The sequence below is a fragment of the Glycine max genome, chromosome 20 (genome assembly GCF_000004515.6).
Source record: "Glycine max cultivar Williams 82 chromosome 20, Glycine_max_v4.0, whole genome shotgun sequence".
NCBI classification, from domain to species: domain Eukaryota; kingdom Viridiplantae; phylum Streptophyta; class Magnoliopsida; order Fabales; family Fabaceae; genus Glycine; species Glycine max.
The window spans coordinates 35431811-35453864 of record NC_038256.2 but is presented as its reverse complement, the minus strand read 5'-3'; the positions used below and the strand labels follow the sequence as shown (position 1 = coordinate 35453864).

At 37.1% G+C, this 22054-nt stretch overlaps 2 protein-coding genes and 1 pseudogene across 3 annotated transcripts; 2 read left to right on the top strand and 1 right to left on the bottom strand.

Annotated features, from left to right (window-relative positions):
* Positions 1 to 239: 239 nt before the first annotated feature.
* Positions 240 to 8311, top strand: LOC100818587 (protein RNA-directed DNA methylation 3). 2 transcript variants are annotated; one of them, XM_006605825.4, is made up of 19 exons: positions 240 to 542; positions 870 to 1132; positions 1258 to 1413; positions 1595 to 1753; positions 1851 to 1934; positions 2179 to 2246; positions 2325 to 2663; positions 2955 to 3006; positions 3108 to 3263; positions 3360 to 3503; positions 3595 to 3697; positions 3790 to 3939; positions 4026 to 4080; positions 4187 to 4251; positions 4425 to 4728; positions 5357 to 5393; positions 5583 to 5619; positions 5724 to 7814; positions 8081 to 8311. In XM_006605825.4, exons 1-19 carry the CDS (start codon positions 341 to 343, stop codon positions 8134 to 8136), a joined length of 4521 nt encoding a protein of 1506 aa, XP_006605888.2. In that variant the 5' UTR covers positions 240 to 340; the 3' UTR covers positions 8137 to 8311. The 2 variants fall into 2 exon arrangements, with proteins under 2 accessions (XP_006605888.2, XP_003555224.2); XM_003555176.5 differs by having other exon boundaries at positions 5718 to 7814.
* Positions 8312 to 9482: 1171 nt separating this feature from the next.
* LOC100818048 (serine/threonine protein phosphatase 2A 57 kDa regulatory subunit B' beta isoform-like) lies at positions 9483 to 10233 on the top strand (annotated as a pseudogene).
* A 6540-nt stretch (positions 10234 to 16773) lies between these two features.
* Positions 16774 to 21651, bottom strand: LOC100808438 (probable pectate lyase 12). Its single transcript, XM_003555836.5, has 4 exons — positions 21132 to 21651; positions 20112 to 21027; positions 19476 to 19681; positions 16774 to 17301 (listed from the first exon to the last, which is right to left on the bottom strand). Exons 1-4 carry the CDS (start codon positions 21260 to 21262, stop codon positions 17046 to 17048), a joined length of 1509 nt encoding a protein of 502 aa, XP_003555884.1. The 5' UTR covers positions 21263 to 21651; the 3' UTR covers positions 16774 to 17045.
* Positions 21652 to 22054: the final 403 nt, after the last annotated feature.

The following is a 22054-nucleotide window of genomic DNA, read 5'->3' as shown; positions in this document are numbered from 1 at the left end:
TGTAGCTCATGCCATGGTGGCAGACTCCCAATTTCAGAAAATTATATCCTGCAGTTTAAAATAAAGCTATACCCTGTATTGTCGCTAATCTCACCGTTCATCCAATTTTTCTGTCCCTTGCTTTAAAATCACCAGATGCTAAAAATAAAGGAACCACCAAGATCTCATTTAGTTTTTGTCAAAATTGTAGAGGATCTTAATCTCTCTATTTTTTTTTATTCATTTTGGACTCTTCGGTTCTTCGGACTTACACACACTCCACACTCACACTTCTTCTTCTCTCCATTTCTCTGACTCTGAGCATGCAATTGGCCTTGGTCTCATTGCATTCTCTGGGAAAATGACGAACAAGGGCAAAGGAAAAGGCAAGGAGGTCGCCGGAAAAGGTTCTGCCGGCAAGCGCAAGGGCGTCTTCCAGGATGACAAGACCGGTAGTGGCTGCAAGAGAAACAACCGAAGTGTCCTTCAGTTCTTCGAAGACGCCGCTGACGTTGAAGAGAGCGATTTCAGTGATTTCAGCGACGACGACGACAGCGATTTCGGTATACAATCAATTTCCCTTCCCGCGCTCTGTAATCTGCTCTTACATTTCTTCGTTTATTATTGCTCTCCGCGAAAATTGTTAGGGTTTCCTCAACATATCTGCGTTTCGGTCAGCTTGAGAAATGTTCTTCTAGATGTTAGGGTTTCGGCCACATTTGTTAGGGTTATGTTTCTTTTCTAAACTGTTTTTTCGTGGCTACCTTATTGAGATTTGAGAAATGCTTGAGTTCTGTACGGTTTTATGGCTTTCGAGTTCATCTTTCATCGCTACAATTTCCTGTGGCATCATACACGTTCCTTACCGTTTTTGAAATTTTTATGAGCAGATTTTTCTGATGACGAATTAAATGCCGCGCCAAGAAGGATGGACATGCCAGATAAGGGCCAGAGTAGCCTCCCACGTGTCGTCCCTAAAGAGGAAATGTTGGATGAAGAAGAGTGGGACAGAATTTTGGAGGAGCGCTACAAAGATCCATCTAGGTTTATCAGATTTTCTGATGAGTTTGGTGATGATAAAGGGATGGACCCAAGTTCCATACACGAGGGTGTCGATGAATTAACGCCAAGCATTTGGAAAGTCAAATGCACTGTATGATACCTGAAACATGGATTTAGTGATTTTCTTAACTTAAATTCCTGGTGTTGCCTTCAATTTTATTTAGGGCGCTTCTTTTGTTTATGCTTTGCTAAGTTTTTTGTTCTTTTTTGCTGCAGGTTGGCCGGGAGAGGCTTTCAGCTCTTTGTCTGATGCAGAAGTTTGCTGACTTGTATTCATTGGGTACTAAATTAAAGATAAAATCTGCATTTTCTGTAGATCATATGAAAGGATTTGTGTACATCGAAGCCGAGAAACAGTATGATATAAATGAGGTAACCTCAGTACTGGGTATTTTAAATCGGTTTATTTTATTGATAGCCCAGATTTTGAATTGCTGCGGTTGAAATTGTGGTCCACAACCATTTTCTAACACTGGCTTGATAGCATTTTCCAGTGAAAATTTTCTACCACTAGCCAAATCTATTTACATTTGTTACTAATGCATGGTTTCAGGCATGCCAAGGGATTCCCGGAATATATGTTACTCGAGTGGCACCTGTACCAAATAGTGAGGTTTATAATCTGTTCTCTGTTAGAAGTAGAACCCCTGAAATTTCTGAGGGCATGTGGGCTCGAATAAAAGGTGGTAACTACAAGGGGGATCTGGCACAGGTACTGCATGATTGTACAAGTAATGTTTTTTGTGTTTTGTTTTTCTATACAACCTGTGAAACACTTACTCCTTTTATCCATTCTTATGTTTTTCCAGGTTGTGTCTGTGAACAATACCCGGAAAAAAGTTACAGTGAAGCTTATTCCAAGAATTGATCTACAAGCCTTGGCTGCCAAATTTGTAATGAGACCTGTGTCCACATGATTTTCTCTTATTTTCACCTCTTTCCTTACCTTTTTATTTCTCCTTTATTTTTATCTTTCCTATTTCTTTTCTCTTTATTTACTTGCAATCCAAACAAAGCCATAGAGTGAGCAAAGTACTATTTCTGTGGGCTGTCTTTGTTTTTATTGTTCTTATCCTATGGCTATGTACAAGATATATAAGAAATAGTTGTTGATGCATCTCTTCACTCATATTACAGGGTGGGGGATATAGTCGCCAAAAAATGGCTGTACCGGCTCCAAGATTAATCAGCTCAAGTGAACTTGAGTAACAATACATATTCTCATATCTAGTTAATTTTTTGCTGGATCATTTTTCTGATGTTATATTTCAATAACTCTGTAGGGAGTTCCGACCACTCATCCAAATCAAACGTGACCGTGATACTGGCAAGGTTTTTGAGGTTCTTGATGGTTTGATGCTCAAGGATGGGTATGTATACAAGAAAATATCTCCAGATTCATTAAGTTTATGGGGTGTTGTGCCAACAGAAGATGAACTGTTGAAGTTTGGGCCTTCTGAAAACAATGAATCAAATGATTTAGAGTGGCTCTCTCAGCTTTATGGTGACAAGAAGAAAAAACGGGTTATAAGACCTGAGAAGGGAGGTGGTGGGAAAGGAGAGAGTTCATCAGGTTCTGGTGTGGGAAATGGTTTTGAACTTTATGATTTAGTATGTTTTGGGTAAGTCTTTGTTTTACCTAGCTAGTATTCACGGTACTATATGAATTATTTCTCTCTCATGCATGTGAGCACTTGTACCCTCATGAGACATGCAGATGCACACACATACACGTTCCTACACATGTCGTTCTTGTCAAATCTTTGCCATTGCAGTACATTCACAGCATTGTATGAATTATTTCTCTCTCTAGTGTGTGCATGCACATGCACATACCTGCAAGTTCTTGCACATGTACATACCTGCAAGTTCTTACGCATATCTTCCTTTCCAATGAATCTTTGCCATTGCAGTAAGAAGGACTTTGGTGTAATAGTAGGCATGGATAAAGATGATATCTACAAGGTATAGCATTGATTCTATGCAATTTCATTTGTTCCAAACTTTTGATTTTGAGTACCTGTTATTTTTGGTAAGTTCTTTACTAATTTCCCTTTCTATTATAGATTCTAAAAGAGGGTTCAGATGGACCTGATGCTGTAACTGTTGATCGACATGAAATTAAGAGTGGGCTATTTGATTTGAAACTTACTGCCCTAGATCAGCACAGTAAGACTATATTGGTTAATGATACTGTCAGGGTGCTTGAGGGTCCAACTAAGGTCTGATTCATATTTCTGAACTGCAAGATTTCTAGTTGTGGTATATTTGGAATTTTCATGCCTCACATGATACTTCCATAATATGTCATTTTGCAGGGTAAACAAGGCATTGTTAAACACATTTATAGAGGGATTGTCTTTTTATATGATGGAAATGAGGAAGAAAATGGAGGTTACTTAACTTGTAAATCTAATAAGTGTGAGAAGGTCAAGCTTGCTGTTGGTGATTGCAGTGGAAAGGTTTGTAATCTTTCTTGTATTGTGCTCTGTTACAAACTGTCTGATGACTTCATTAGAGTTTTTAATGTTTTTAATTATGCTCCATACTCAGGATAGTGAACCGGGTCCTTTAGTCTTTGAAGACCAACCATCATCACCAAGATCTCCCTTGTCACCAAAAAAACCATGGCAAGCAAGAGAAAATAACCGTGAATGTCTGTAAAGATACATGTGTCCTTGACAAGTGTATTAGCTGTGGATATGCATGTTTCTTATTTTTTTCTCAATTTGATAATTGTGCATGCAGTTAACCGTGGGGACAACAACAACATGTTTACTATTGGTCAGACGTTGAGAATTAGGATAGGTCCTTTGAAGGGATACATTTGCCGAGTCATTGCCTTGCGTCGTGCTGATGTTACTGTGAAACTAGATTCTCAGCAGAAGGTTCTTACAGGTTTGTTTATGATGGTCAACTCGAGTATTGTTTCTTGATATATTAGATCATTATTTAGAACAATTTCTTCAAAAATGTTTTCACAGTTAAATGTGAGCATCTTTCTGAGGTTCAGGGGAAGAGTACTGCCATTTCATCAAGGTATTTCTGTCATTGACAATAACTTTGCATGCCACAATACTTATTGATTTTACTTTGATCGCACCTGTGAATATTGTCCTGAGTTTCCCAATGTTTTTTATATTAGTGGTGATCCAGATTCAAGTTCATCTAAGCCATTTGATATGCTGGGTACTGAAGGCAGCTCTGGAGGTGGGAATCCCTTATTCTCTTGTTTTTTGTCATCTTATCCTGTTATCCTTTAACAAGAAAAAAGTTCCCCTTTAAATGGATCACAGTATCAATTAACTTGTGTGCTAGTTACCTTTCCCGTACTGTTTGGTCTTGTTTTTTTTATTTACACATGAATCCTGCCAATTGTAAAGGTTGGCTGAATGGAGTGGGAACGTCCACTGGGGCTGGTGGATGGAATGCTGGAGGGGCATCATCCACTGGGGGTAGTGGATGGAATGCTGGAGGGGCATCATCAACTGGGGGTGGTGGATGGAATGCTGGAGGGGCATCATCAACTGGGGGTGGTGGATGGAATGTTGGAGGGGCGTCATCAACTGGGGGTGGTGGATGGAATGCTGGAGGGGCGTCATCCACTGGGGGTGGTGGATGGAATGCTGGAGGGGCGTCATCCACTGGGGGTGGTGGATGGAATGCTGGAGGGCCGTCATCTAAAAGGTATATTTCATAGTGATATTAGTTAAATCTACTTGATTTTCATCTGCTTTATAGTCAATATTATATTCAACTAACATATATCCTGGCTAATTTTGCATGATGGGTTTATTCATCAAAAGGAAGATTCTAGTAATGTCCAGATATTGTCCAGTAATCTTGAAATTCGTGATAATTGGGAAGGGATAAGTCATGGCTATGGAGCATTGATGCAGACAATAGTATGCCACAGATGACAATGCAACAAAAACATATTTATGCCAAATAATTATGAATAATGTTGAATTGACATATGCAAGTATGGCTATTACGTACTAAAACCTAGAAAGCATAACCAAGTTATGTAGATGTGGGTGTTGTGACCATCTTTATATGCCATTTCAGTTTTTAAATGTTCCTCTGATATTGAACATTGCCATTTTTAAAAACCGTATCTAATTGATATATCAAGGAATTAAAGTGTTATTGTATTTACATCATCTATATTATTATTGTTTTTAAAACATTGACCAGATGATTTAAAATTGCAAATACCCAATCTTTTCGTTCTCATTAGTGATTAGTTTTTAACCTCAACTCAAACGATAGTTACTAATTTTTGACTTTTTTGTCTTGTGATAACATTTTGCAGGGATGCAGGGTCTAATCATTCTGCTCCAAGCTTATTGGTATGTATTGCATAACACCCTTTATGTGTGTCTTTCTCCATGCCCATCTGTCCTATTACCCTCTTTTGTTCCTGTGCATGGTCTAACCATCCTTGATATAATATTTATCCATTTACACCCAGTTGCTTTTTATATTTTTGATTTTACTGCATTTTAATTTAATATGTAGACATATTTTTGTTTTTGCAGAATACAGAATCTACCTCAAATCCATTCAGTTCCAAGGGTAAAGTTGTAGTGCATAACTGCATATATGTTTAGCATGTCTTTGCTTCTAGTTAACTACTCGTTCATCATGTTCCTCATTGCTGTTGTAATGTGTAGGTGCAGAAGATTCTGCTTGGGAAACTAAAAGTAATTCTAATAAGACCTCCTCATGGGGTGCTGCAGTGGATAAGACTGGAATTGCTTCTGATGCAGATCAGTCTGGTGGCTGGGGAAGTGGTGGAGGGAGCTGGGGTCAGGCAGAGCATAAAACTGGAAGTGTGGGTGATGGCAATCAGAATAGCAATTGGAATACAACCAAGGCTTCTGAAGGGGAGTCTTCTGGTTGGAACAGTATCCAAAAGTCAAATGAAACTTCATCAGCTGGATGGGGTGGTGGCAATGGGTTTAAAAGTGGATCAGATGAAGGAAACTTGAATTCTACTTGGAGTGGCTGGAAGTCTGGATCAAGTGGAGTCAAACAAGCTGGGAACACTGCTGGTACTTCAGATATTGATGCTAATCAGGATGCTGGGTGGAAAAACAAACCAAATAAGGATGGGAGTGAGTCATCTGGTTGGGAAACAAAAAACAATTGGAATGCTCCAGTCTCTTCATCAAATGATAAAGTGGAAAAAGGTAATGATCAAGGTAGGTGGAATGCAGGAAAAGCTTCAGGTGGTTTGGCTGCAGATTTCAGTCAAGCTTCTGGTTGGAAAGGGGGGCTGAGTGAGCACACCCAAGAAGGTTCTAATTGGGGCGACAAGAAATTTGGTTCATGCGATGTATCTGGTGATTCCAGTGGAAATCAGGGTAGTAATGGTTGGGGTCAGAAAAGCAATTGGAACTCTGGATCTAGGAGTGGGAATGAGAACCAGAATTCTCACTGGAGTTCTGGGCGTAATGAGCCTGGAAATCAAGATTCCAACTTGGACAAGAAAAGCAATTGGAACTCTGGAAACAGTGGAAACCTGGCTTCCGATCCAAAAAGTAGCAATTGGAATTCTGGATCTGGTAATTCCAATGAAAATTCCAACTGGGGAACCAATGTCAATAACAAATCTTCATGGGGTACTGGAAATGAAAACAAGAATTCCAGCTGGAGTTCTGGGCATAGTGATCCTGGAAATCAAGATGCCAATCAGGGCAAGAAAAGCAATTGGAACTCTGGGAACAGTGGTAACCAGCCTTCTGATCCTAATAGCAATTGGAACTCTAACAAATCCTCTTGGAGTGCTGGGAACGAAAACAAGAAATCTAATTGGAGTTCTGGGGATCCTGGAAATACAGATTCTAACTGGGGCAACAAAAATAATTGCATTTCTGGATCTGGTGATGCTAATCAAAACACGTCTTGGAGAAGCAATAGCAGCTGGAACACTGCAAATGCCTCAAGCGATGATGGTAATGAAGGTTCAAATGAAAATTCTGATGGAGTAGGTGGTGGGAACTGGAGAGGTGGTTACCGGGGTAGAGGTGGCTCCGACAGAGGGGGTTTTAGAGGTAGAGGTTTTCGGGGTAGAGGAGAGCGTGGCGGTTTCGGTGGACGAGGGGAGCATGGAGGCTTTGGTGGCCGAGGGGAACGAGGAGGCTTTGGTGGTAGAGGTAGATCAGACAGGGAAGGTTTTGGTGGTAGGTGGGGATCAGAAGGAGGACGTGGAGGCCGAGGCAGGGGAAGGAACGATCAATCTGGTGGTTGGAACAACAGAAGGGATTCTGGTGAGGATGGGCCCTCTGACTGGAAGAAGGGGGCAGATAATGGTGGATGGAAGAATAGTAATGGATCTCAGGCTTGGAACCAGGATACTGGTGACAAGGATAGGCAGAGCTGGAGCCAGGGAAATGCAGATAAGGAGCATCCTAGCTGGAACCAAGGAAGTGGAAGAAATCAGAGCTGGAGTTCAGCAAGTGGAGCTAATGATAATGGATCTCAGGCTTGGAACCAGGGGAATGCAGATAAGGAGCATCCAAGCTGGAACCAAGCTGGAAATAAGCAGAGCTGGAGTTCAGCAAGTGGTGGAGGTAACAATAATTGGAACAACAATGGGTCATCGCAGACTGCAGAGGCTAGCTGGAAAAAATCTACAACTGAAGGGACCAATATCCAGGGTGGTGGGTGGAACAAGGGATCTAGTTCAAACACTACTTCTAAGGACTGGGGTCAATCAAGTGCTGCAGACAAGGGTCAAGCATCTAGTTGGAAAGAAGCAGCAGATGGTAAGAAAGAAATAATGATAACCGAATAGAAGTCCATCGGATTATCCTCTATTTTTGTTTTATTATTAAAATTGCGGTAGTGTTCAAAAGAAAATTAAGTTACTATGCAAATTAATGATTTTAATTTCCAGTTCAGAATCATTATTAATTATAAGTTAACCTTCAAATCACAACATAGTTAATCTAATGTTTTATCAATATAAATTTACATATACGAGATTTATTCTCACCTTAATTCATAGACTTGTGACTATCATTATATGTAGGTGCATCAGGTTCATGGGGCAAGAAAAATGACGGGGGTGACAAAGGTGGATGGTAATTGCTTTCTTGAACGTGCTAGATGGGCCAAAGAAGGGAAGAATTGAGTTCGGGCATTTTGTAATTAATGGCAAACCTTTTTTCTCTTTGTAAATCCGTATAAATCTGCGCAGAGACTTTGTTTTTAAATTGTTCTAAACAGATCTGATGAATGACTAATCCTCTCTTCCGTGTTATGCATGAATGTTATGTAATATGCAGTGTCGTGTTACAATTTCTAATCTGTGATTGTATGGCTTGCAGTGCTTTCCTATTTTGTTAATTTCTTGAGGGTGCTAAGAATATCTTTTATTTATGTTGGAATGGAAATAGTCATAAAATTGCAGGAACAGTCGACAATGGTAATTTCCGATGCCCGAACATTTTAACTAATGGCGACTTTTTGAAACAGGATTCAATAAACCCGAGTTATTGAGTTTGTTTTTTGACTCAGTATCTTGATGCAAATCTGACTTGTTGAGTGGTTTGCACTTATCTGTGTGAATAAAGTTCTTCCATGCATTATTTAAGCTCTTATCATTTGCAATGGGAATCAAGTGACAGATAAGTTAGCTAAGGATAGCTTCTCAATGTTCTCAATGTCCATTCCTCAACAGATTTTTCACGTGGTCTTCGGGTGTTTTCACTGTTTTGGTTTCCTCACCCGATGTAAAAAATAAATAAAAAATAGAAGTACAATATTAACCTTTATAGCATGCCTGAACATTTTAATGATTATAAATTTTATAATGTTTGTTGAATGCTGAAATATAATAAAAATCTAAATTCTTACAAAATGAAATTACCACTATTTTTTCATCCATGCTAATGGGTGTATTGAATGTTTAAATGCGAATGTTGTTTAGAAAGTTCATATATATATATATATATTCTTTTTTTGTGGTGACTAAAGTGGTAGAACTAGGAGGTATCTCCAATACTACCAAGCATGACACCAGGGATTATTAGCAGATACATACGTATAGGATTACTGTAATGGCCTGAATCGTAAGTAATTTCACCTAATTACAGGCATTCAAGTAGTGTTCTAGGCATCAACAAATCTCCTTGAGAATGATTATTCATCAAACAGAAAAAATTGACGCACGAAGGATTCACATCGACATCCATGAGAATAGAAAGTTCATGTACAAAGGCGTGTATTTTGCAACTTCTAAAAATACTCTAAACAATAAAACAAACAAACTTGATGTTTTAAATAAGCCGTGACGCACGTTCATTTTTAGCATTGTGGTGTTTTACAACTTCAATGAAAAAATAACTTTAAAAATTTGACTTTATGAATCTAAAGAATACTAAATGAATTTTTTGAGCCTGATAGATAAAACAAATATTGATTTTAAATAATCCGTTAACATTTTCCGTTGTTTCCCTCCATCATCTCGTATCACACAGAATGTGGATCCCGAAGACGATGACAAGAACCGTCGTGGCCGCATTTGCAGCTTGTGTATGAAATCCTTTTGCGTCACATTGTGTCCCCCGAGACTGACATAAAGACTTTCAAGCGCTACATTGACCATATCTTTGTCTTGAAGCTCATTGAGTTATTTGATTCCAAGGACCAGCCCGAGCGCGAGTATTTGAAAATCATTCTTCACCGCATTTATGGCAAGTCCATGCTGCACAGGCCCTTCATAAGGACAGCCATCAACAATGTGCTCTATGGGTTTATACTTGAAACGCAGAGGCATAATGGTATTGCCGAATTGCTGGAGATTCTGGGAAGTATTATCAATGGTTTTGCATTGCCAATGAAAGAGAAGCACAAGCTGTTTTTGATTGGGACTCTTATACCGCTTCACAAGCCTAAAACTTTTTCCTCTTATCACCAACAAGGCAACAACTCTCTTATTGCGTCTTTCAGTTTGTTGAGAAAGACAACAGGCTGGCTAATCCTGTGATCAAGGGGATGCTGAAGTACTGGCCTGTCACGAATTGCCATAAGGAAGTGCTTTTTCTTGGAGAATTGGAAGAGGTTATTGAGGCAATTCAATATCCTGAGTTTATAAGGTGCATAGTCTCTCTTTTCAGGCAGATTGGACGCTGCCTTAACATTCCTCTCTTTCAGGTTTGTCTGTTTACCACATTCAGCTAACTTGTTTTAATTAATTGAGCTTAACTTTGCATATGTAACTTGTAGTGATGGTTTGTGCCTTGCATATATGGAGGTGATATTCTTAGCTTCAGAAAAATGCTTGCTTTTGTTGAGATTACTTGTACTCTAAACTGGTAAATTCTTGTGGATTATATTCATCTTTTCTACTTTCGTTGGACAACATATACTTGAGTGGGGTTTTATATGGTTGCTTGGATGTTGGGATAATTATCACAGCCTGCTGTCCTTTTCCTTTCCTTCTGAAACTTAGGCTAGGAAACTTAACATGTTTGTTTACTTTAACAACCCTAGCATAGATGGAGAAGTATTCAAATTTTGTATCATTTTTTTTTCCGTTGCATGTTTGGGCATAATCGGGATCATTATTATTACTATTAGCTTAGGAAAGTGGAACTTCATTTGAGATGTTCTCATATAAAATATCAGTTGGTGATTGCTTCCATTTGGGTTTACATTTGAAGTCGACGAAAAATTGGGGCCAAAAAGTGGAAATAGTCATACACTGATAGCATGAAAAGTGACAAGGGGAGGCTAGGATATAGTATGTCTTAGAATTTGGGTTTAGAGCCCAATTTTTCCCACAAAACTGGCCTTTTAAGTAAGGATTGTACAAGCCTTATAAGGACTATATTGTCATGCCTCTAGCTGGCATGGGATCTCAACACACTCCTCACGCCTAGGAGTTGATATCTTGAATTTAAACAAATACGGGGTGACCCAATATTGGATCTGGGATAGACACTAATATCATTTTAGAATTTGGGCTTAGGGCTTAACTCAACTCCCACAAAACTGACTTGAAAGGTAAAGACTGTCCAAACCTTATAAGGACTATATTGGTCATAATATCTATAGTGGATGTGAAATCTCAACAACATGGGTAGTATCAGAGTAAAAAAGATGTATTGAGAGAACTCTTTAGTCTTAATGCAGAAAGTTAGTATGCTAAGTTCAGTTCCAATCCCATTGTGGATTTGAAGGCTTAAAAGCTTATGATGGGCTGTTACATCTCTATGTTTAAGAGTTCTTTGTTGTTGAAAATCACATGTAAACATATGCTGATTATGTTTTAGCAAATGTGTGACATGGGCTACAATATTATGAACTTGTTTTCTTTTTCCGTTGGGAAATACTAAGCTTCTATGAAGTGCCTTATTTTGTCTGCTATTTCTTGCTTCAATTTGGCTGAGATTTCAAGTCCTCTTTCTCACTCATGGGGATGCTATTTCACATAGTGCTATCTAAGCTTTTAATATGTATGATGATTGGTTCCCTCAGTTACTGCCCCCTTGGAAAATTATGTCTAGGTCCTTTTGAATTTGAATCTTGTTGAACTGGTTATGCTTGTGGTGGTCTGATTTTATCTTATATTATGTAATGTCAAATCTTTGATAAATGATAAATCCCATCATTTGGTGGTAGTAAAGGAAAATGTAGTATTTCTTTATTGATTCTTGATTGCTCTATCTGACAATTGTTTTATCCATGACAGGTTGCTGAACGAGCACTTGTGGAACAATGAGCAGATTATAAGTATAGTAGCCCAGAATCGAAATTTTATATTGCCAGTAATCTTTGAAGCTTTGGAAAATAACATGAAAAGCCATTGGAACCGAGCAGTGCATTGGCTAACGGCCAATGTGAGGAAGATGTTTCTGGAGATGGATGCCGAATTGTTTGAAGAGTGTCAAAGGCAGTACTTAGAGAAGGAAGCCAGGGCTTGAGAGTTGGAAGAGAAGAGGGAGTTAACAGTGAAGAAATTGGAAGCAGTGGCTGCACAAGCCGTGAGGGATGATATGGTTTTGGTTAACTAAGGTATTGAGCTTGCAATTCTTCTTTTCACATTGGTGGCTGTGCTGAAAGTTCTTCTGAATTTTGGATTACATCACCGCTGCATACCCTAAAATAGAAAGGACATTATAATTTTATTTCAATTCAATTTTACTAACCATTGCCCCTAAGGATATTTATTTAATAATTCCTTAACGTCTTTTACCCTTAGAGTAACTAATAGAAAAAATGATTTTAGTTACACGGCGTGGTGAACAGTATAAGTGCAAATTAACTACCTTGTGGGTCCTGTTTCTTACAGAGAAAGTACAGTGTTTCTTTGATCTATCGCTCCCTGCCTTCTGGTTTATTCTATATACCCAATGTAATCTTGTCAATTGTAAATACAAAGATGTATTTTTCTTCAATTGAATTGTCATTTAATGTACCAAATTCGTTCCATGTATGGAAAAATGGTGCAGTTGGTACTGCTTTTTTGGTGAACTAATATTCAGAGGAATAAGAGATTGTCTTGTTTTCCGTACTTAAGCGAACAGCACCAGCCTCAGGGAGAGTTTACAATTTTACATGAATCATACCCAAGACGGTAGATTCCGTTGGGTTTTCCTGTTTTGCATCACGTTAGTAGTTTGCAGACAAACTAGCTTATATACTAGTCATATTTTAAGTCCTAATGATCGGTCGATAATAACATCTACGGATTCCCACACATCTTCCTCAATGGTTTATTAGTTGTTACACACTAAAAGGCAAAATCCATGGCAACATACACGAAAAAATTACTGTTTGGACAATATTAATAAAGTTCTTATACTTTCAAAACTGTATGCCCCAACTGCGTTACAATGACTAATGATGGTGGAATCTGATAAAGCACTTTATTGTGGCACTATACTTTTATTTGGTAGAAAAGTAAATTTAGGCTTAATTATATTTTTTTCCCTCTAAAGTTTCACATTCTTGCAAATTTTGTTCCTAAATTTGTGGCAGTTTTCCTATGTAGGGGCAAAATTTGTGATGATTGAGAGGGGAAATCCGAAAAAAAAAATACAATTAAGCCTAAATTTTATGGTTAAAAAGGCTAGACCCAATTGTGAATCCTGTAAATCCCTTAATTTTTAAAAGAGAGAATATAAAAACAAAAACAGTCAACTAAATAAGTTTTCGAAGTTGGGCTCCCCAACCATTTCTAATTAATAACTGTATTTTAGCATCTCTACACAAAGAATCATTTTAGTGTTTGGAATAAAAAAGTATGCCTTCTTGTCAGTAAAAAGTAAAGCAGCCAAGTGGGTTCTTTTTGGATCTTTGTTAGGATAATGCAAGTGACTTAACAACGTTTTTTTAATGTTAAATTACTTTTAACCACTTTTCTTAAACCCAGAGAGATTTTTTGGAAAATCATACTACATTGTTTCAGTCAAATTGTAGCCTAAAGGCCAAGTATTGAAGCAATTTGTTTAGTAGCAACCAGATTAGAGTTTTTATCCTTTGGCCAAGTCGTCTTAGTCAAAGATTGGGGGATCAAATCCAAAGATCTTAGCCAGAGATTAGGCAAATGGTTCTATTCTCTTATTGTTGGTGCTAATACTTCTACCAATCAATAGCAAACTATGCGCCTAGTTGTATATCTTCTAGTTTATGGCATGATTAGTGTCTGGAGGCTAAGTTCAGCTCATGATTGTTGCAAATTGGGCTTAACTACCCAACTAAGAATTTGGGTTTGGGTCGTGATGGATTTAAGATCAACAGAAGAGCTAAGTGACCGGTCTAGATTCTGACCTTGGCCCGCTATAACCTTAAATTCGATAAAAGAGTAAAGTGTTTAGTCTAGAGTTTGAGTTTGGTCCTCGATGGGCTTAAGGTCAATTCTAGAGTTAATGATGTGTTTGTTTTGAAACATGAAAAAAGAGAAGATAAAAATAGAAAAATAAAATAAAATTAAAGTAGAGTGTAAGAGGTGTGAGACTCATAATTTTTTTCTTCTATTTTTTTCCCTTTTCCCCTTAATCAAACACATCCCAAGTGCTTAGTTTGGAGTTTAAGCTTACCCACAATGAGTTTGAGGTCAATGAAGAGTGTAGGATGTGTTTGGTTAAAAGAAATGACATAATCTTTATCTCCCATTTATTTAATTTTTTTAGTATGCCCATTTCTTAAAAATACTCTCCCAAAATAAAATTAAAAAAAAGAACTATATACTTCAATTGTACTACTTGTATTATTTCTTAAATGTTTCAGTCGTCTCTCTATCTTTCTCGTCATCATATCATTATACGAACAGTGTATTTTTTTAAAAAAAATATTCAGAGATTGGAAGAATAAAATAAAATAAGAAGATGTGATGCACCGTCCTTATTCCTCGCAGATGATATAAGCTTTGATTTTTTTTTTCCCCTCGAGTTGATTGATTGTATTATTTGATGATGTAGATCTTTATTTATCAACACTACATAAAAACTGATTATTTTATAGGAACTTGAATTGTTATTATCATTATTATTTTTAGATAGATATTGTATGAATGGAATGGTGCCAAAAGATGGGGCAAAGAGACCGTCTTTTCGGGTTATATTACTTCCCAGAGATATTCACATGCAGATAAGAAGATTCTTTAGAATTGGACGGTTTGACAATTTCTTTCTGATATGGAGACAAGTCATGTTAAACACTTTAATATTACTTAGAAAAAAATAACATTAAAATTTAATAAAAAGAGGGATCTGAAGTTGACATGGAAGTAGAAGTGCCACTTCATCCACTCACATCCTATCTCACCCTTTCTTTTCTCTTCCAGTTGTTTTCAAATCAAATCGGGGAACGGCCAGCTAAATAATTTTTATTTTTCCATAGAAGTGAAACCTCCAAAGTTAAACCCTAAAACTAAATTTACAAAAGGTGCAATGAGAAAGTACTAGAAATGCATTACAAAGGCCAATACTTTCATGTAACAAGAAGTAACAACTAATCGTTGCTGCGCCAATTCCATAACAGACAAAGATGATGCCATTCGTTTGAGGTATATATGAGTACAATTTTCAATTCTTGTAGTATAGAATATAGACTAATGGAAGCGATTAAAGCACAACCAAAAGCCATAAGTTCAAGACCCCACAAATAGAGCCATCAAGTTGTAGTTACATGTTAGAATAAAGCTATTCCAAGTACACGTATATAATAATTATTGCAGCAGGTAATGTGCAACTCGCGTAACTCATAAAAAATTGTGCATTATTAATATTGGTGAATAAAAGACAAAGAAAAAAGAAATAGATAAGAGTGTCAAGAGTTATATGACAAGTATTTGAAGAAATATTATTCATAGAATTCAATTTATATGCATGGTTAGTTGAAAACTTTTTGAGACAAATATTCAATACAGTTTAATCATTTTATCACACCATTTTATTTATTAATTAATTAATATGATGTAGTAATAAGATAAATTCATGTTGAATGTTTGTATATAAATGTTTTGTACTTACAATACATATAAGTTAAATTCTTATTGATGATTATCAATATGAAATAATATATAATAAAAACAGACATATAATTCTAGCTTCATTGCGCGGGATTCTAGCTAACGACATTCTCTATTTCTCCTAATAATTTCTCCGATGATTTTATAGACAAAAATTAAATAAAAGATAAATATATTTAAAACTTATAAAGTATTTGATTTTTTTTATTTAATAATTATTATGAGAACTATTAAGATGTTATAAGAAGATTTAAAATGATTCTTAAAGAAATTGAATTTATATAATAAATTGCTGTATATGATACCTATAGTAAATATTTTGATTTTTATAATAATTAATTTAAATATCACACTTCAAATAACTTATGATTAAATAATGTAAAAATATTTACATTGAAAATGCATAAAAAATAAATAATTTTTTTGTCATTAATTTATGTTTCTTTAGTCCTATAATTTGTCAGATTTAACAAACAAAACTTTTCATGCCAATTTTCATATATATATATATATATATATATATATATATATATATATATGAAAATTTGCTAATATATACATTCTTTTTCAGTTGAAATACATTAGTAATATCGATCGAAATATTTTAAGACAAAAAAAAACCACAATTTTACTTATTTTATTAATTTTTGTAGGGACAATATAATAATTCAAGATTTAATTTAAGAAAAAAAAACAATAATAATTTTCTCTTTCTATTTTTTTTCAATTAACTTTTTATTGTCTCAACCATAATTCACTAATTAAAAAATAATAAATAAAAACATTTTATCTTTTATTTTTATGGAGGTATTTGATCTTCTATTTTAATTTTAATTAATTAAATCATTTTAGTAAAACCAAAAATAAAAGATCAAAATAATTGTTTCGATATTACCACAAAAGATTAGACTAAAATAAAAAAAAATAATTAGTAAAATGTAGGCAAAAAATAAAATTTTAGTCTAATATTTAATTTTACCTACATTTTTTTTTATTTTTACATTATAATTAATTAAATCATTTTAGTCTAACCAAAATAAAACGTATTACCACTTGGTTAATTAAAGAATTTCCCCCTGCTTAATTCATATTCATACAAATGAAAGGTTATTTTCGTTTTTCTCCCAATGCGGTTTCATCTTATTAAATTTAAATTTATATGGTGAATACAAATTAAAATAAACATTTTAGACAGCGAGTTTGTGCTTATAAAATTAAAATGGTTTAAATGAAAGCTCATCGAGTTGGAGTGAGTATACACTATCAATTAAAAGGAAGCAAACTGAATTAAATACATTAAACTATACATTTGAGGCAATGACCAAATCATATTGCACCTAGCTCTATTTAGAGTTTAATAATAACTTTGAAGAGCTGTGTACATACCTAAACATGATTCCTAGCTTCTAAATGTAAAAACAAGTATTTAGAAACTTTGATCATTCTTTTGCTTTTGATAATTTTTTGGGCATCAAGGGAGTTAGTTGTTTTCTTTTCCCACTCCCAAATTGTGTGATCATAGTAATGATAATAGAATGGCATGGTTGGTGGTAGTGTCCAAAATAAAAATTATTAAAAGAGACAAAAAGGTTGAAACAAATACAATGGACGAAGAAGGTGATGGTGGCGCTGCTTGGCTGCTGCTGCTGCCTCTGAATATCATCCCAAAGAAGTCCCCATCGTCACTGCTGGACCCCTCTGTGTTGCCTTTGCTGGTGGCTCCGGTCACGGTCCCACCGCCGTTGAAACCGGGATATAAATCTCCATTATCCCTGTTCAATAATTTACTCATAAGAACTCTAAGAAAGGTGCTTTTTTTGGTTTGGTAGACATTGAAATAAAGGCCAATAAAATGATGTAAACCTTGAGCTAACAACAACAGGAGAGAAAAAAAAAAAGTGAAAAAGCATTTAGCTTCAAATTGAAGGAAAGACAAAGACAAATATCTTGTTTAAACCACATTATGTATAGGGCGTGTCTTGTTTAGATACTTTATTACAACATCACATCATCATCCTTCATATTGGCTTCAACTTGAAGAAAAGGTACACTATCAATATCAGGTAATTTGATTATTATTATTATTAACAAGAGTAAGTGATCCTTTAGAGAGTGTCAATGCACAATTCTAGCCGGTTTAATTGCAATTAATAAAAAGGTGTGTGTAACGACGAGAGCAGGAATAACTGAGTGGATCTCAGACGTAAGAAAGATTGGCCTTTGGCCCGGAAACCATGGGAGAATGAGTCAAAGAATCCATGGAAAAGAACAGGACATGAGGTGCACTTGTGTAAAGAAACATAGGTGGCTAGATTCAACAAATTAAGGCAAAGAAGTCAAATTCGAAATAAATTAGTTTAGGTAGTAGTTTGAAATTCATAAGACACATGCTAATAAGTAGCTAGCAACATTTTTTCTCTTTTTGACACTATTGTTGAGTGAAATTAATGTAGAACTAACCAAATGAAGTTTCCTATTTGGTAATTTATTAGAAAAATAAATAAAAATGTATTGTTAGCATTTCTTGGCTCAAGGGCCCAGTCACTCAAATGAGTAACAAACATTTTAATCTTTGCCTGAGGAGTACTGGTAACACATTTTCTATTACTTGTTAGAAACTATAAATTCATGAGTAGTGGTACATAGAGAATGGTTGTTACACTCTAGAGTTGATTAGTCATGTAGTATGGACTAAACAGCAATAAAAAAGAAGGTTAATAACGGTGGTGACAGCAAGAGCAAGTTAATAAGAGAGGAGAGTCGCTTTCCCAATTATGATCGAGATGCTACTTTGGTGAGTGAGTTGTGACTGGTATGTGTCGAATCAGAAATGGACCCAAAAGGGCTCCAAAACACGTTATTATTATACTATGCAAGGTCCCACTCTTACTTGCTGGAAAGCAGATAAAAAGGAATATAATTTGAGAGCCGAAACATCTGACGTGGGGGTTCAAACTTCAAACCCTAGTTTTCAACCCTACACTTCACTATTGTTTCCACACATGCACCTCCTCCTCTCTTTTATTTTATGTGGTTCCATCCAGACAGCAACCCCTTTTTGGCCCTTCTTTTTTCTTCTTATTAAACAATTTGATATGAATGGAGGAGGAGGAGGCTCAATGACATTTTTCTGAACTACACTTCCAATTCTAAAATGTAGATAGCATGGGCCAAGAGGGGTTTTATAAGAACCACAACACCCACCCTCCATCAACATGTCAAAATTCCATAGTGGGATCAAAACAAAGTTTTTCTGCTTTCAAAATCTTCCCTCCCCCAAAAAAAAAAGTAGAAAAGAAAAAGATTTTATCTAGTCTCGTGCATGCAAGAAAAAGACAAATGAAGTGTAAATAAGGCTGTTGGGGCATGAGCTAAATAGAGATTCCCCTTTCCCAATGACCTCACGATCACGTGCAACGCCCAAAAAGCCCCCACTTTCCCCCGAATTTTCTAAATTATTAATAATTAACATCACTAATCCCAATCTTGTGTTACTCCGTTTCCGTTCAATTACTACCCAACCTTGTAAAGTGAGTTTTAGCATAAACCCATGTTTAGGAAACAAGACGTGAAAGTGGAAGCACGTAAAAAACATATTACTAATATCCCCCACAGCTTTTCACAGAACTCCAACCAATGAGAATCAGAACAACTTGTACTGCACAGTTGGCATTCTGCTGCACCGCGTCCTTTAACAATTGCGGGGGGCATGTGATGTGGCTCAGACAGAGAGGAAGGGGCATTTCCGTAATTTAGTTATTAATTCGATAGACGAGATTACCCTTTATAAGGACAGTTAACAAGACAGGTAATGTCCGTTGTGAGAAGGGGCACAAGATTATTCAATTGAAAAGGCACCACCCAAGGAATAATGGAATAAATACTAACATTATAACCATAAAAATAACATTGAAAGCTAAAGGCTATATATATAAATTAACAATACCTGGGATCACCGAAGACACCGGAGTACATAGTGAGCTGGTCAATTTGAACAGCGGATTTGGCTTGCACACTGGTGGCCTCTGCGTACTGTGCACTCTGCCCCGCCCCTGAGGGTACAAAGAACGCTCCATTTACCATTATGTCCCCTTCCGTCCTCCAATTCCAACCACTCCACTCTCTATCGTCTGTGTCCACGCGCTTCGTCACCTGCCATTCATAAATAAATAAAAATACACACCACCGTCCTACTATTATTACCACTTCCACCACACGCGCCACCCACGCGAGTACACAATATTAAATCCAGCAAGCATATATTCGTTCGAAACAAACAGGAGTCAAACAAAGAAAGGCAAAAAAAAAGCACCATAGACATGACATTACGATACAACCATTCCCATTTCCCATTTCCCATTTCCCATAACAGCAAGCAAGCATTATTATTCGTTCATTACTCTCTCCTCTCAATAGAATTATTTTATATAAAATAATAATAATAATAATAATTGTTACATTAAAAAACTAAATTATAATTATTTTAAAATGATTTTTTTTCTCTTGCACAGTAATTAATTATGATAGGTCGGAAAGAATGCTAAAATAAAAAATAAAATAATAAAAAATAGAGAAGTAGTACCTCTTTGGCATCAGGGTCTGCGGGAGCGGTGTAACGGTTACCCTGGCTGTTGATGGTGGGGTTAGCGCTACCGCCGATAGCATACATCTTCCACTGCGTGAAGTCATTATTAACGACGTGGATGTAACCGAGCCTGCATCGTGGCATACGCTGCACCAGACCCTCACCGAAGTGATTAAACGCGATTGTAACCTGCATGCCCCTATCTGGCAAATACTTATCGTCGTGTCCCAGAAGCATCACCTCATCGTGGTGCGCAAAGTGGCTATTCGAAATAGTAATCCCAGTGGACCCCATAATAGCATCGATCAAACCGTCCGTGCAGTACGACAGCGAGCAATGGTCGATCCAGATCTTCCGTGAGCCGAAGATCGAAATCCCGTCACCGTCCGATTTGCCCCTCCACCCTACGTGCGTTGGACTGGCCCGTATGTTGGTGTTCCCGGAGGGAGTGCAGTGGTGGACGTGGATGTTGTGGATGATGATGTTCGAGACGTACTGGAGCGTGATGCAGCCGTGGCCGGTGACGTGGACGTTGGCGCCGCGGCCGTCCAGGGTTTTGTAGCTGTTGAAGATGAGCTCGTGTTTTAGGTTTATGGTCATGTCGGCGGCGAAGACGATCCAGAGAGGCTCGTCCTGGATGACGGCGTGGCGGAGGGTGCCGGGAACGGGGTTGGCCGGGTCGCGGTCGGAGGAGTCCGTCACGATGTAGATCTGCCCGCCTTTGCCGCCCATCGCGTATTTGCCGAACCCTAGGCCGCACTCCGCCAGCTTCTGCCGGTCCGCCGCCCAGTTCGGATCGCACCGCCAGCAGTCGTCGATGGGGTTTCCGGTCAGACACGACGACGACGACATGCCTTCTTGTTGGTCCTCCTTTGACAGCATTTCCCTTCTCCATAGTGAGGCATTCACCTTCCTGCAATAATAAAAAAAAAAAAAAAAAAATTAAACTTTTTAGTCAGTAGTGTGTTTTAAGGGGTTAAGAGAAGGAGTACTGTAGTTCATAATGTGGGTTGTTACCGTTGGAGATCGTGGACGACGGATTCGGGGTGAGGGTGTTGGTGGGGTAAAGTGAGGTTGAGAAGAGCGTTGATTGGGGGTGAGAAGGAACTTAGAAGGCACATTAAAAGAATGCAGGTGATGTGGAGCATTGTTCTTTCGAGCAACAAACAATTATGATGATGATGAGTTTGGGGTTTGGGGGTTTTGTTTTGTCTGTTTTTTGTGTTGTAAAATGATATGCTTGATGCTTCCTCTTGAATGCACAATTACTTAGGAAGCTCGAAAATTTGGGGAAATGAGAAAGGGTTTTTATAATAACTAGGTTTATAATAGTAATGGTTGGGTAATTATTCTAGGATGGAAAAATTAAGTTGCTTTGTGGGTGGGGTTTTTTTTGTTTATTTGGAAGGAAGAGAGAGAAAGAGAAAGAGAGAGATTGTTTTGTTTTGCTGTTTGTCTCTCTCCCTTTCCTTCCTTCCTCTTGGTTTTTCCAATTCTATTCTGCCTCCCTCAGTTACTCACATTCTTTGCCTTGCCTTGCTTACTAGTCCTTTCCTGGCATTGCGGCTAAATAATCTAGTCCGGGAGGAAAACTAAAACTGCAGAGAAAGGCTTATCCAAATGGTGAAGTGAAGTGGAAGTAATTTCTTTTCTTCTACACCAAAATTACCACCCACTTCTTTGTCTCTGAATGGAAAATTTGCAATCATGTAAAAGACACAATATATAATAGTAGGGGGTTGACAAATCCCTATAGGTAATTACATAAACAAGACAAGTAAATGTTTCTACAATTAAAGGATTCTAATATACAGATTTGTAAGTTACATTCCTATAATTATGCTCATGTCTATATTGTATGGATTAAGATTCTATGCGGGACATTAAAAGGTCTTATTCGCATTAATCCCCCACCTCCGCTTTTTTTCAAAGGCCTTTTA

Coding starts and splice junctions, on each gene's coding strand:
- LOC100818587 (XM_003555176.5), top strand. CDS start 341: ATGACGAACAAGGGCAAAGGAAAAGGCAAGGAGGTCGCCGGAAAAGGT. Junction 3,007..3,107: donor ATAAAGATGATATCTACAAG/GTATAGCATTGA, acceptor TTTCTATTATAG/ATTCTAAAAGAGGGTTCAGA. Junction 5,620..5,717: donor AAATCCATTCAGTTCCAAGG/GTAAAGTTGTAG, acceptor TGTAATGTGTAG/GTGCAGAAGATTCTGCTTGG.
- LOC100808438 (XM_003555836.5), bottom strand. CDS start 21,262: ATGCTCCACATCACCTGCATTCTTTTAATGTGCCTTCTAAGTTCCTTC. Junction 21,028..21,131: donor GTCGTCCACGATCTCCAACG/GTAACAACCCAC, acceptor TTATTATTGCAG/GAAGGTGAATGCCTCACTAT. Junction 19,682..20,111: donor CAGACCCTGATGCCAAAGAG/GTACTACTTCTC, acceptor TATGAATGGCAG/GTGACGAAGCGCGTGGACAC.